Source organism: Manacus candei, unplaced genomic scaffold (genome assembly GCF_025592945.1).
Source record: "Manacus candei isolate 608988 ecotype Guabito, Panama unplaced genomic scaffold, ASM2559294v1 h1tg000037l, whole genome shotgun sequence".
Lineage (NCBI taxonomy): Eukaryota > Metazoa > Chordata > Aves > Passeriformes > Pipridae > Manacus > Manacus candei.
In genome coordinates, this window is record NW_026138085.1 from 14,402,647 (window position 1) to 14,414,304 (window position 11,658).

The following is an 11,658-nucleotide window of genomic DNA, read 5'->3' on the forward strand; positions in this document are numbered from 1 at the left end:
GATGATTTGCAGTTGTCCTCAGAGAAACAAAAGGGCAGTAAGCTGTTTCTCTTTCAAAAAGTTAAATTACTTTCAGATGTGTCAAAGAAACCAATTCCTAACAGCAGGCCCGCTCCAACTCTCCATATTTACTCCCCAGAGATGTTCTATTCACCAAGCATCTCCCATCTTAACTGTACAGAAAACACAGGACCTATGTGTATTGAAGGCATTGTAAACTGCAGTAGGTGATTTCTCCAAGATGTAACTACAACATGACCAAGTTAGTAAAGCCCTTGCACATCTCCCTGTTTGGGTATATGAAGGGCAGTTGCATGTTGGTTGGAATGGTGACTTTGTTCTCCACCCCACTGTGTGGTGGAGGCTTTCTGGGCTCTCAGTGATGGCTTTTAGTCCAGGAGCATCAGCATGAGCCTTACACAAAGGCCACAAAGCTCTTTTTAAGTTGACAAGTCATTTTGGGATCACTGGAGTGAAACGTGGTAGAAAGGCTGGAGTTTTATGATGGCCAAAGTTAAGTATTTTGAGGAAGGAGAAAAAAACAGGGCAGAAATCAGCTCTGTGACCATCCATGTTAGGGTGTGCTTTAACAGCAAGTCAGGATGTTTCTTGGTCAAATGACTGCTCTGCAACTTGTCCCCTGTACCCTTCACCCCCAGACAACTCTGGCAAATGTACCAGTTGCACTTTTCTTATGAATAGTTATGGACCAAAATATTGACCGTGTCTGCAGAAAAATGTGTGTTTTCTAACTAATGTCACAGGAAAGCATGTGAAAATAACTTGACTTCTTACACTGTGAGTAGCTGGAGAGGGTAACCTTACTTCACTGCATCTGTTTTATTGGGCATAGGCTATTTTACATATAAAATCAATACAGAATACAAAAAATGTGATGACTGACATTTACAGTAAAAAATGTAAAATTGCATTTTGACCTCTGTTTGCACTGGCAGTTCCCTCTGCTGCACACACATTCCCATGGCTTCCCACCCCCGGGGAATCTGAGGTGGCTCTGAGGGAAGGGTCAGTGCACGTGTGCTCTCTGTGGCTCTACATGCAGAAATTAATGTAATTGGAGATCCAAGAGCCTTAAAAAATTCCAGCATCACAAAAGGCAGCTGAAGTCAGCTATTTCTTCTAAAGTGTCTTGAAAGAGCTGGTCATACAAAGCCCATTCCTCTTCTAAGGGGCTCCTTCCTTTTCAGTGCTCTCCTCCTGGTCAGTGAGCTCTTCTCTGGCTTTCTGGTTTTTGTGTGCTTCTTGAATCTCCATTGGAACATGACATATTTTCACTCTCTTTGCATAGTCCACAACTCATCCCATGTCAATCAGTTCAGCAACTCAAGATTTCTTAAAGAAACTAAGTACTGCAGGATCAAATTTAACACAATCAGGATACCATCCAGGAAAAAAAAAGACCTACATCACCTCCCCCCCAGTTGAAAAGTACATTTTAACAGAAAGTACATTTCCACATCATGCTTTCCATATTTATGTCTGATTGCAAAAACCACTACCTCATAAAACAGATCATGAAGTTAATGAACTGTGGTTTCAAATCTTTATATTTGTTCACATTTTCTTTTTTGTTTAAAGGAAAACAGAAAGTGTAGATTTCTGAATTTTTTTACCCTGGGGTCTATTCAGTTTTGGATTACATTGCCTGCATATTTATTGTTGTGCATATACAGTAAATGGGTTTTGCATGGTAATTAACAGTGCTGCTAAACTATTCATTGTTGTGACAACTGAGCTTCAGGTTTTTGAGTCTGACACTTAAGCCACTGTCAAGAAAACTGAATCTGTAAATTCAATTTTGCAGGGACCAGACGGACTGCCAGTAGCAGGATGTTGGCATAAGGTACAGTAACATTAATAACTGTATATCCTTGAACAGGCCCCAAGTAATTTTTCTGGCTGCATGATGACTGTTTGCCCTGCTGCATGTCCTTTATATGCCTGGCAGACATGATGTCATGCCTTGGGAGAGCAGGATTCCAGCAGCTTCATGTCTTGTTCCCCACTGCTCTAGACTGGTGCTGGGAACACCAAGAACTTGCTAAGCACAAAAAAATCATTGTTGTTAATACTGTCAGTAGAATGCCTTTTCACAGGCTTGCTCAGGCTTTTGTTATGGCCCAGGCAGCTTAGGAACCACCTGTGGAAAGGCTGCAGCACTCTGCAAGATGTGCTCCTGCAACTTACTCAGCTCATAACCTCTAGATGAGAATTTTACAGTGGGTTATTGCTTTGTTGCAGAGTTACAAACATTTATGGCCAAACAAGGGCTCTTCTGCCATTGTAATTATAACCCAGAGCCACCACACTGGCTGAGTGCTCCAATACCCTGGGTGCAGGTAATTCATTCCATCTCCTGCACCCAGAACAGCCAGGGGTGTTATGTGCTAATGCAGCCTGGGAGAATGAGGAAAGATGTGTCCACTGGGACATGAGGATTTAATTCAGACTTGCAGGAGGATGCTCATTCTCTGACAAGGGTATGACACTGAAGCTGAGAGGAATTACTAGCCCAGTTGTATGTGGATGTAGTTGGGAGTTAACAGCAAGCATGTTACTAACTGGTTGCAAACCCTCAGTTAGAATGTGAGCACACCCTCAGTACATCAAAGTTTTTAATTATGTGTAAGTCATTTGGATGTCTTGTTAATATTAAAAGAAATTTGAATGCCAATCCTTATAATAATAACAGTAAGATTAGTAAGTGTAAGGAATGGAGCATTTATCTGATTAAAATGTTTGTCTGTGTGTTCTTTTTCAGTGATCCCTAAGCATGAAGCACAATATGTAAATAATGTGATATATTTTGATCTTTTTAATTTTTGTATAAAAAAAGGAAAAAAAAAACTTTCGACAGTAATATATTGACCTTTTTTTATACTGGATTCTGACATTTACGGACTTGGAAAATATTGTAAAGCTCCCAAACCCATAAAATACGCATGGTAACACCAGGATTTGATAAAGGTACTGCTACCAGTAGCTGGGAATGAACAGTATTTTCACTGCTCGTGCTGCTGTGTGAACTAACAGGACTGAGCCAGCTGCTCGTGTGCCTCATCGCATGGAGTAAACCCTGTCCTAGTCTGGCTCTCACCTCTGTATCTGCATTGCACATGCACACTGAAAGGGTGAAAGAACCTGGCTGAAAACAAAGAAAAAGAGGATGCAGCCCTGAGAATGGAAGAGCTACTGTAAACTCTGTCTGGTCAGACAGGAGAAGGACTTGCAACCTGCAGAGGAGACAAAGCCGAGCTCCATTTGTCGCTGCTGCCGGGGTGGAAACAGCAGCTCTGGGGCTGAACACAACAACCCTGACTGCCTAGGGTTATTTCTACAACCATGAGAAGCTTTTTTCCCCTCAAGGGGAAGCACCTCTGGGTCCTGTTCTGGGGTCTGTGCCTGAAGATGTGCCAGCACTTTGTTACTGTGGAAGCTGAATTCCCCAGGAAGCCTCCGCTGGAGAATTTCCAAACAAAAAAATGTGGCAATACTTTCAGTGCAGAGAGTTGCAGGACAGGGAGAGCTCTGCTGAAGTCCCTTCTTAAACAACAGAGCACATAATTTTGCTGTTGGGATTCCTAGAACTTGGGAGTTTGGAGTATTTAATTGTCTTGTTTTGTGGGTTTCATTTACTTTTTATTTTTTCTTGGTTTACATGGTTTTAACTGTAAACTAACTCTGCACACTTCTCTTGTCTTCTTCCTTCTCTCCCCCTTTTCAGTCTCTTTCTTTAAACTATCTCAGGCACATCCCATGCAGAGCAGGGCAATGAATAAGAGGATTATTATTTTGATATCTGCATATGCCACTGCAAGATCGATTAATAACTATTCCTCAGTTCCCATTTTTTAAGATGTTGAAAAAAACAGAGGCTGTGCAGTAGAGAGCCATAAACAATTATTTCAGAGAGGAAAAGGATGGCTTACAGCCGAGTCTGTTCAGCTTACAATGAAGATCAAGAGGCAACCAGATTCCTTTACAGGGAGGAGATACTTTCTATTAACAAGTTCTTAAACTGAACAGAGAAACATGTACAAATATTCATCCAACGGGCAGAAGCTGAAGCTACACAAACTCAAATAAGCAAGCTGTGGATTTTTATTGGTGAGATTGATTAATCCCAACCAGGCCAGTGATGTAATCCCCATCACCTTAATGCCTTTTTGATTTAACAGTTCATTTCTGGAGGAAATACTTTAGCCCCAGACAAGTTGCTGGGTTCTGTGCGGGCGTCTTAGGTGAAATGAAGAGCCTGACCACGATATCAAACAGATGATATCAGGGTTCTCTGTGGCCTTGATCTTAAAGAATACAGAAGGGAGTCATTTTTGGTGCCCTGAGTAGATTCAAAAACCTCTGTTAAATTCTTGCTTCGCTGCAACTCTTACTGCAGCTACTGCCAGAGAGGGCTTGAGAGAGGGATGTGACTGTCCAGGTGCAACTGCCCTGTACAAGCTGACCTAGTGCTACAGGAATTCTTGCTCCAGTGTTCTGAAGAACAGTGGGAATGTGCTTTGTGCTCCGTGCAGGCTGAGTGATGTCTGTGGGTTACCTGTGACTGGATCCTGGGTGTCCTTGAGCTCATCCCTTTAGCTGGGAGGGTGTGTTGTGTGCTGGTCGATGCTGCACTGCCCATCTGCCTTGGTGGGTGTGGACACAGAAGACTTAAGGGCTGTAGGCAGTGGACTTGTTACCTGTTGTTGTTGGCTGCTTAGGGTCTACACCTACACATCACTTGTGGCTATACTTGGCATTTTCACCAGTTACTCACCATTCTCTTGGTCACCATATAGATTAAATCCATGTAAATTCGTATCAACTAACAAATCAAGAAACAAGAATTATGTAACTCAAAACAGCAATGAAAATGCATTTTATTTACTTCCATTTCATGTTCTTAGCTATCACTTTTGGTGTAGGGGTTTTTAAAGGCATAAGGAGCAGCTAACAAGCTCCCACTGGTTTTTAGTGCTTTTGAAAAACCCCTTTATTGTCCCAAATTAAAGCTAAAAAAATCTTCTGTGAAAGGTTGAAGGCAAATCTCTCATTGATGTCTCCAGGAAGATCTGTAATTGTTCCCTTAATGTACAGTTGCTCTTCCCATCTGCCACAGTCATCTCCAAACTAAAAGCAATTCACTACTCCAAACCACACTGTGGGCTTCTACACTCAAATTCCTGCCCGTGTCCTGATCACGGAACCTCTTTCAGTATCAATGAGAGTTCAGTCCCCAGAATGACTGCAGAAAGCACAAGAATCTGGAAGTGTCCACAAACAATCTACAATGCAGATAGAAAAGTCTTGTTTTACATACGCTGGCAAAAACTAAACAGCTTTCTATCTAGCTCCTACTTGAAGAAGTTTGATATCACTGAAGCTACAAGACAAGCTAACCTCCAAAGCTTATGAAATTATATTAAAATTTATATTTTCTCTGAGGAAATACCCCGAAGTCCTATTATCTTCAGGTAAACAAGTCAGTATTCCGTCTTCAACTTGTGGAATATCCAGTGCTTGTAGGCATCAACTGTGACCACTGCCAGGCCTGCAAAACATTGATACAGAATACCAGAATAGTGCTTTACCTATTGCTCCTCACCGTCCCCCTCCCAGCACAGAGCTCTGCTGCCACAGCACCCGGGACATTGGTTGTTAGGGAGGAAGAGCTCGTTTGGAATCACCTAAACCTCGGAACCAGGGTGCTTATTCCCCATCCCTGAGGCACAGCCTGACCACTCACAGCGTTTCCACACCACTCAAGGAAGGCTGGAATTATTTTCCTAGCACGGGACTACACCTGCTATCCAACACCCACCAGTGCCACACCTCAGCAGCCAAACGTTTTGGTGCTCACCTTTGGAAACTCCCAGGCAAATACCCTTGGGTTGGTTCATCCGTGCACCTGCAGCAGCGAGGGATGTTCAGGACATCTGACTTACTGCCCCTGTACAGATCAGCCATCTGTGCTCAGTCACTTCTCTGGACTCCTGCCACTGCCATTCCCACCAGGAATGCTGGCAGGTACGGATCCTGCTGTATGCTGTTGCCACTTTGGCTATGAGGAACTAACCAGTCTCCAAGGCCTGTGGGTGGTACATCTCCTCTACCAACCCCTTCCACCACCAAAGCTGTGGAGCTCTGTGGAGAGCAGAGCTCCTGAGAGCAGAGCAGGGAATGGATCCCCAGGCAGGGCTGAAGTTCTGATCAGCACTTGAAGTCCCTCCTGGTCCTCAGCTGAGATCATGTATTTAACCTTTATGTTCTGAACTGAGTGTAGCTGGTTCCCTGCCCATGGCAGGGGGTTGGAACTAGATGACCTTTAAAGTTCCTTCAAACCCAAACCATTCTGTGATTATCAATCATATCATTCAGAGCAACAGACTGTATTAGAGGGACTGTTGGGTTTTCTATGGATTGCAGAGAGTGTAAGAGGGAATCTGTTTAGACTTCCATGTGCCTTCCACACACACGCATATCCAGAAGAGTAGGTTGTTAAATACAGAACAGTCATGATCTTATTGCAATGAGTTAAAAAAAGATGTGCTTTGCTCAGCAACTTCATGCCAGATCAGTTGATTATTTTCTCCTTCCAGATGAAAATGTTTATGTGGGTCTTTTTGAATACTTTTGAGTTTGCAAATAGCTCACAAAGACAAATTTTACTTTTAGGTATTACTGGCAGTCTTGCTCCAACTCAGTCATGCTCTCAGTCTCTCACAAAGCACAGGGCATTTTTTTCCCCAGGAAACCTCTCTTGTTTTCCCCTCTGGTTGGAAAGAATGTGAGACTGTTTTACAGCAATTCTTAAGTGCAGCAAAATGTTACCACTATATGTCAGTAGCAATAAGGATGATTGACAGGGAGGCTGCTAATGCTTATGAAATGTGGGTCAGTCTGAGACCTGAACTTGATTTTTCTTGATCACTAAAATATTTGGTATATTGACTTCACGGATTCATCAACAGACATTCTGGGTAACACACTGAAGTTACTGGTCTTGGGGGAACCTGAAACTCAGACAAATTTATTTCTGTTTTCTAGTTTACAAACCAAAATTCCTTTCCCTAATTAAAATGCCTGTGAAAGCATGGTGGTTTCCATTAGGTTAAGCTAACCATGTCTGCCTGCTACCCGGGAGCAGAGGACAAGCAGCCTTCTTTAAGGCTTGTTCTATTTAAAATTGTGGCTGACAATTATCTTTCCAGTTGCTACCAACATCCTCTCTCTAACACGCTGCAGGAAGCAAAGTTCCCAAACTGAATCCTTAGGGCACAAGAGCTCACTTGAAACCCCTGAGAAGGTTTTTCAGCCACGAAGCTCTGCAGGCAGGGCTGCCTTGCCACGAGACATGGCAGATGTGGTACGTGACTGACTCTGGCTGTGGGGGCTGTGTCAGTCCTGGTGCCCCAGGAGTGGTGATGCTGCACCCAACTCTAAGTATGGGGAGCACTCCCTAAAGCTTCTGGGGAGAATGGATTTGGGGGAGAATAACTCCAGCAGTGCTGGGAGTGTGCTGGCAGCTCAAGAGGGCCCTTGCCAGAGCATGAACCTGATGATTTGGCCTGTGCTGATGGGGACAAGCGAGATTAATTAAGAGCTGAATCGTGGCTTGGCCAGTGAGTTCAGGAATATTTCTCTGGATTATGAAACAGGTGGCAGAGAAATCCTGATCTGACTCCAAGATGGAACTGTTTCCAAGTGTCAATGAACCAGGATTTTACTTTTAAAAAAAAAATCATCAAGATGTTGCCACGTGCTTTGTTTTATTCCCATGGAGGAGTCCTGTACTCACTGCTTTTGACACTTGCTGTATATAGAATGGTGATTTCCATAAGGATTTTTCTCCTGTGTATTTAAAAATAAGAATGTTTCTTCTATGGTAAGCAACTTTCTGATGTGTTTTCTTTTTAGGAAACCAACAGGTAAAACATTTAGATGAGCTTTTGTCTTCTGTAATTTCATAAATTCAGCATTTTAAATTCTTAAGCAAACCAGCAAAACACATGGAAGGTTTCAGCAGCTCAAGAATCCCATGCAATGATGCAAAATAATCCACAGAGAATGACACAGGTTGACCTGCGGTTTTAAGATTATTATAGTAACCCACTAACCAGGCTAAATTTTTATAGATATGGTTTTGCAGTCAGCCAAACGTAGCAGGCTCTTGGGCAAGAATGAAAGAACCCACTGTAATGCACGAATAATTAGAGTTAATAATAAAATTTATTTTTAAAAAATTTATTCAAATTATAAGAGGGCAGAAATTTCCAGCTCTATACTGATAAATAACTCCCCTTGTGCCTCCTTAGCCTGTCAATATAATGTGTATATAAAGGTGTATCAGAGCACAGATTTCCTGCTCAGTGAATGGTGATTCAATGCTGCCCTCTAGAGGAGATATTTTTAAATATTTTAATACAAATTTATGCAAATTTTATGCTGTGAAACTGTCCCTTAATTGGCAGTACAGAGAGAGATGGGCACGACTTTTGCATAACTCTGTGGTTTGAATTGATATTTGTAAAACAGCAGTACACAGATAGAAACTTTGTTTTTTCCAAAGCTGGTATTTCTTTCTTGGGAAATACCATCATATTCTCACACTTGTTTTTTCAGTCCCACTGCTGCCCAGATAATTTAAAGAATTAAACAAATTAAATCTACCTGTAGTAGGTTACATGTCATGTTTCCATTTTTAAAATTTTGAGCATGAGAGCTTGGAATTATTTTCTTTAGAGAAAACAGATTTTTAGTTAAGATATGCAAAAATACTAAGAAAAAATGTAAAAATTGAAACATCCCCAAACTACTTATCCTGGACAAATACTGCAGGTATGTGGGGTGAGTTTGGTTTCAATGTGCTCTAGCAGAGCTCAGTGTGTCCTCAGCAGGTGTCCAGGGCTGGAGTAGAACCTCAAGTTAATTTGGAACTCCTGAGTTTTACCTTTCATTACCTGCTGACATGCTGAGCAGCCCAGCCAGCCTTCCTGGTGTTTATAACCAGGGAGATTTTTAAGTGAGAGGAATGAAATACCTGCATAATTTCAAGAGGCCTAAAGACACTTTTGCTCAACTCAGGCAATGACTGTGGCACAAACTGACCTTGGCAACCTTACAGGACAGTGTTTATGTAAGAATATTTCTTGGACTCTTTTGCAATAGGTTTTTTTTTTTAATTTATGGGGTTTTGTTTTGGGTTTTTTCTGTTCAGTTTTTTTTTCCACGAAAAGGAGGGGGCAGAGGGAAACACCTGGTCACTCTAGTTAGTCCAGTCTCAGTGTCATTTGCTGGAGGAGTCACCTGCCTTCTAATTGTGTCCCTGGCACTGCACTGAACCTGGCCATAATTTGTTTGAACTACGTGAATTTGTTTGAAATACTTCACAGCTCTGCTTCAGGGAATCTACTGCAGACTGAAGCAGTAAAAACCAGTGAGTAAAAAAATCCATTTCCTAAGCTTTATTTTCCCTGATGATCGTTTATATCTGTAAGCTAAAAATTAAGTATTTTCACATGCCCAGGTGAGCTACTGCAACTTTTCCATGTGCTTAAAAGGGGTGTGTAACTGTTGTGTAACCTGCAGCTAAAGCAAGTGCTGAAAACCTGACACTTAGAAATGAATGGGGGAAGGACTTTAATAGACTATTTTCTTGTATACTACTGGAGAGAGCTTGGGGGAAACCACGGGAAAGCTGGGAAACTTGAGTTTTCCATGCATAAGAAGTTGAATTATTGACAAGAGAGCGGAATAAGAATTAGATTAGTAACATTTTGTGTTTTTCCTATGTCTTAGGACAACAATTAATTCCTGTTTGTTAAGTTGCCTCATAGTTGCATAGTTTCATGGAACAGTCACTCACATGTGTGTCAGTGTGTGGTTTCTTATATAATGTAGATAATGAACAGAAACTTAAAATGGAGATGGCCCAAGTATCTGTAAAGGACACTAACACCCCTTGCTGCTTTTTTATATACTGTTAAATACTGCATTTGGAAAGTGTATTTTACACAAATTTATGAAGTGCAGGTAAGTCTGTATCAAACTCGCATTTCTGCAATTACATTAAAAAATTAGGACCTGGTTTTGCAAAGCAAAGGCACCCACGTTACCCACTGAATTTTGTGAATTTAGTACAAGAGGTAGTAAACTGCCATCACGTAGAATGGGAGCTGGAGTCCTGTTGTGTTTGCTGGTTTGTTTCATAGAGTGCAGTTTTACAGACAATTTCATAACATAGCTATTTTTTGTGTTACTATTTGGAGTTCTTTTTCTGCTATCCAAAAATCCAATCAAAAAAATTCAGTATGAGGAAAGTTCAGCACAAAATACCACAGTCAAAACCTGCTCTATGTTCATTCTATATCCCTTACTTTGGACATAGAAATATTACAAAACTTGCATGTACACTAACATTTGAAAAACTGTACCTGCTGCTACTTAAAATCTGACTGAAAATGTTACTTATTTGTAGAAAAATACATGCAATGTGTGCCTTCTCTGCCCATATTTGTTTTGAAATTATGCTGATAGAGTTTAATCCTCTACCACGTTATGCAAGTGTCCCTCATTTATGGGAGTGGTTGCATCACTCCAGGGAGGCTGTTCAGAGGAGAAAGGGCTGATTGTGTGTGTGCAGTTTGGACACCTTGCCAAAATTAGTTTTGTTTTGAATGTATTTACATGGTATTCTATACAAAGCTGACTAAATCTATATATAGATATTAAAAATACAGAAAATGTACTTAACACCTCTACTTGCAAACTTTTTGTGATTTTTTTTTAATCATGTATGTGCCATGAAAAGTATTCTATTTACTCATTTCTTTGGGGAACAACTACTTTAAAAATGAAGGCATTAATAACAGTATTTCTTATCCATTGTTTTAACATGTTAAAATGGTATTAATTAGTACTGCATCATGTATTTCTAGTTTAAAGCTGTAATGGACAATACATTACCTTGAGACCTCAAAAAATAATTTTTCTTGTGCTTTTTTTTTTAATAAAAGCAAAGACTAGATTTTTAAAAATGGTCTCTCTGTACAGATTACTTTTGCAGTTGTGTGAATATGTATAATGAACTCTGCATTTGTAACCAAGAGTAAACTTTCCAAATTGTAAATGTTCAGGTTGTTATTATAAATAGCCAGTAAATATCTTAACCAGACAAGAGTTCAAATAAAGATTAACAGTCATTATTATATTTTTCTCCACTGTCTTTTGTTACTTAAACCTGACTTCTATGAAACAACTGGGTCTGACTTCCTAAATTCAATCTAACTTTTAAGTGCATAGCAATTTGGTTTAGCATTCTCCATATTACACAAAGTTTAAATTGCTCCTGTGCTTATCAAGTAGTTGTGACTAGAGATGATTTTGGTGGCTATAGCTAGTCAGCAAAGTCTGTCAAGTGTCGTTTTAAAAGTCTGCTCTGTTTAGAAAAACATCATAACAGATGTTGTCAGCAAAAAAATGTGAACAGGTACTTGGAAGGGAAAAAAGGTGGCATTTTTTAGAATGAATCTGGCTAAGTTCATGAATTTGTATCATGGAATACAACACCTACACAGCAGCAGAAAACCCATCCCAGAACCTCCCTTCTGGTTATCTCCCTGTTTTTCTTTAGGTAATTCC

General features: G+C 40.6%; 2 protein-coding genes across 4 annotated transcripts in view; one reads left to right on the plus strand and one right to left on the minus strand.

The window, feature by feature from the left end:
- COL23A1 (collagen type XXIII alpha 1 chain) overlaps nt 1-2,896 on the plus strand; it is a 175,990-nt gene extending 173,094 nt beyond the window's left edge. The window contains exons 30-31 of the mRNA XM_051794203.1: nt 1,826-1,864; nt 2,783-2,896. Of these exons, the coding sequence (XP_051650163.1) occupies nt 1,826-1,864; nt 2,783-2,785 (42 nt within the window). The 3' untranslated portion in view covers nt 2,786-2,896. The remainder of the gene's footprint in view (nt 1-1,825; nt 1,865-2,782) is intronic.
- Nucleotides 804-11,658, minus strand: part of HNRNPAB (heterogeneous nuclear ribonucleoprotein A/B) — a 29,244-nt gene continuing 18,389 nt past the window's right edge. For 2 of the 3 annotated variants that reach the window (XM_051794153.1, XM_051794156.1), the window contains one exon: nt 804-5,569. The gene's annotated coding sequence lies outside the window, so the exon portion shown is untranslated. The remainder of the gene's footprint in view (nt 5,570-11,658) is intronic. The other variant, XM_051794155.1, reaches the window with a different exon arrangement.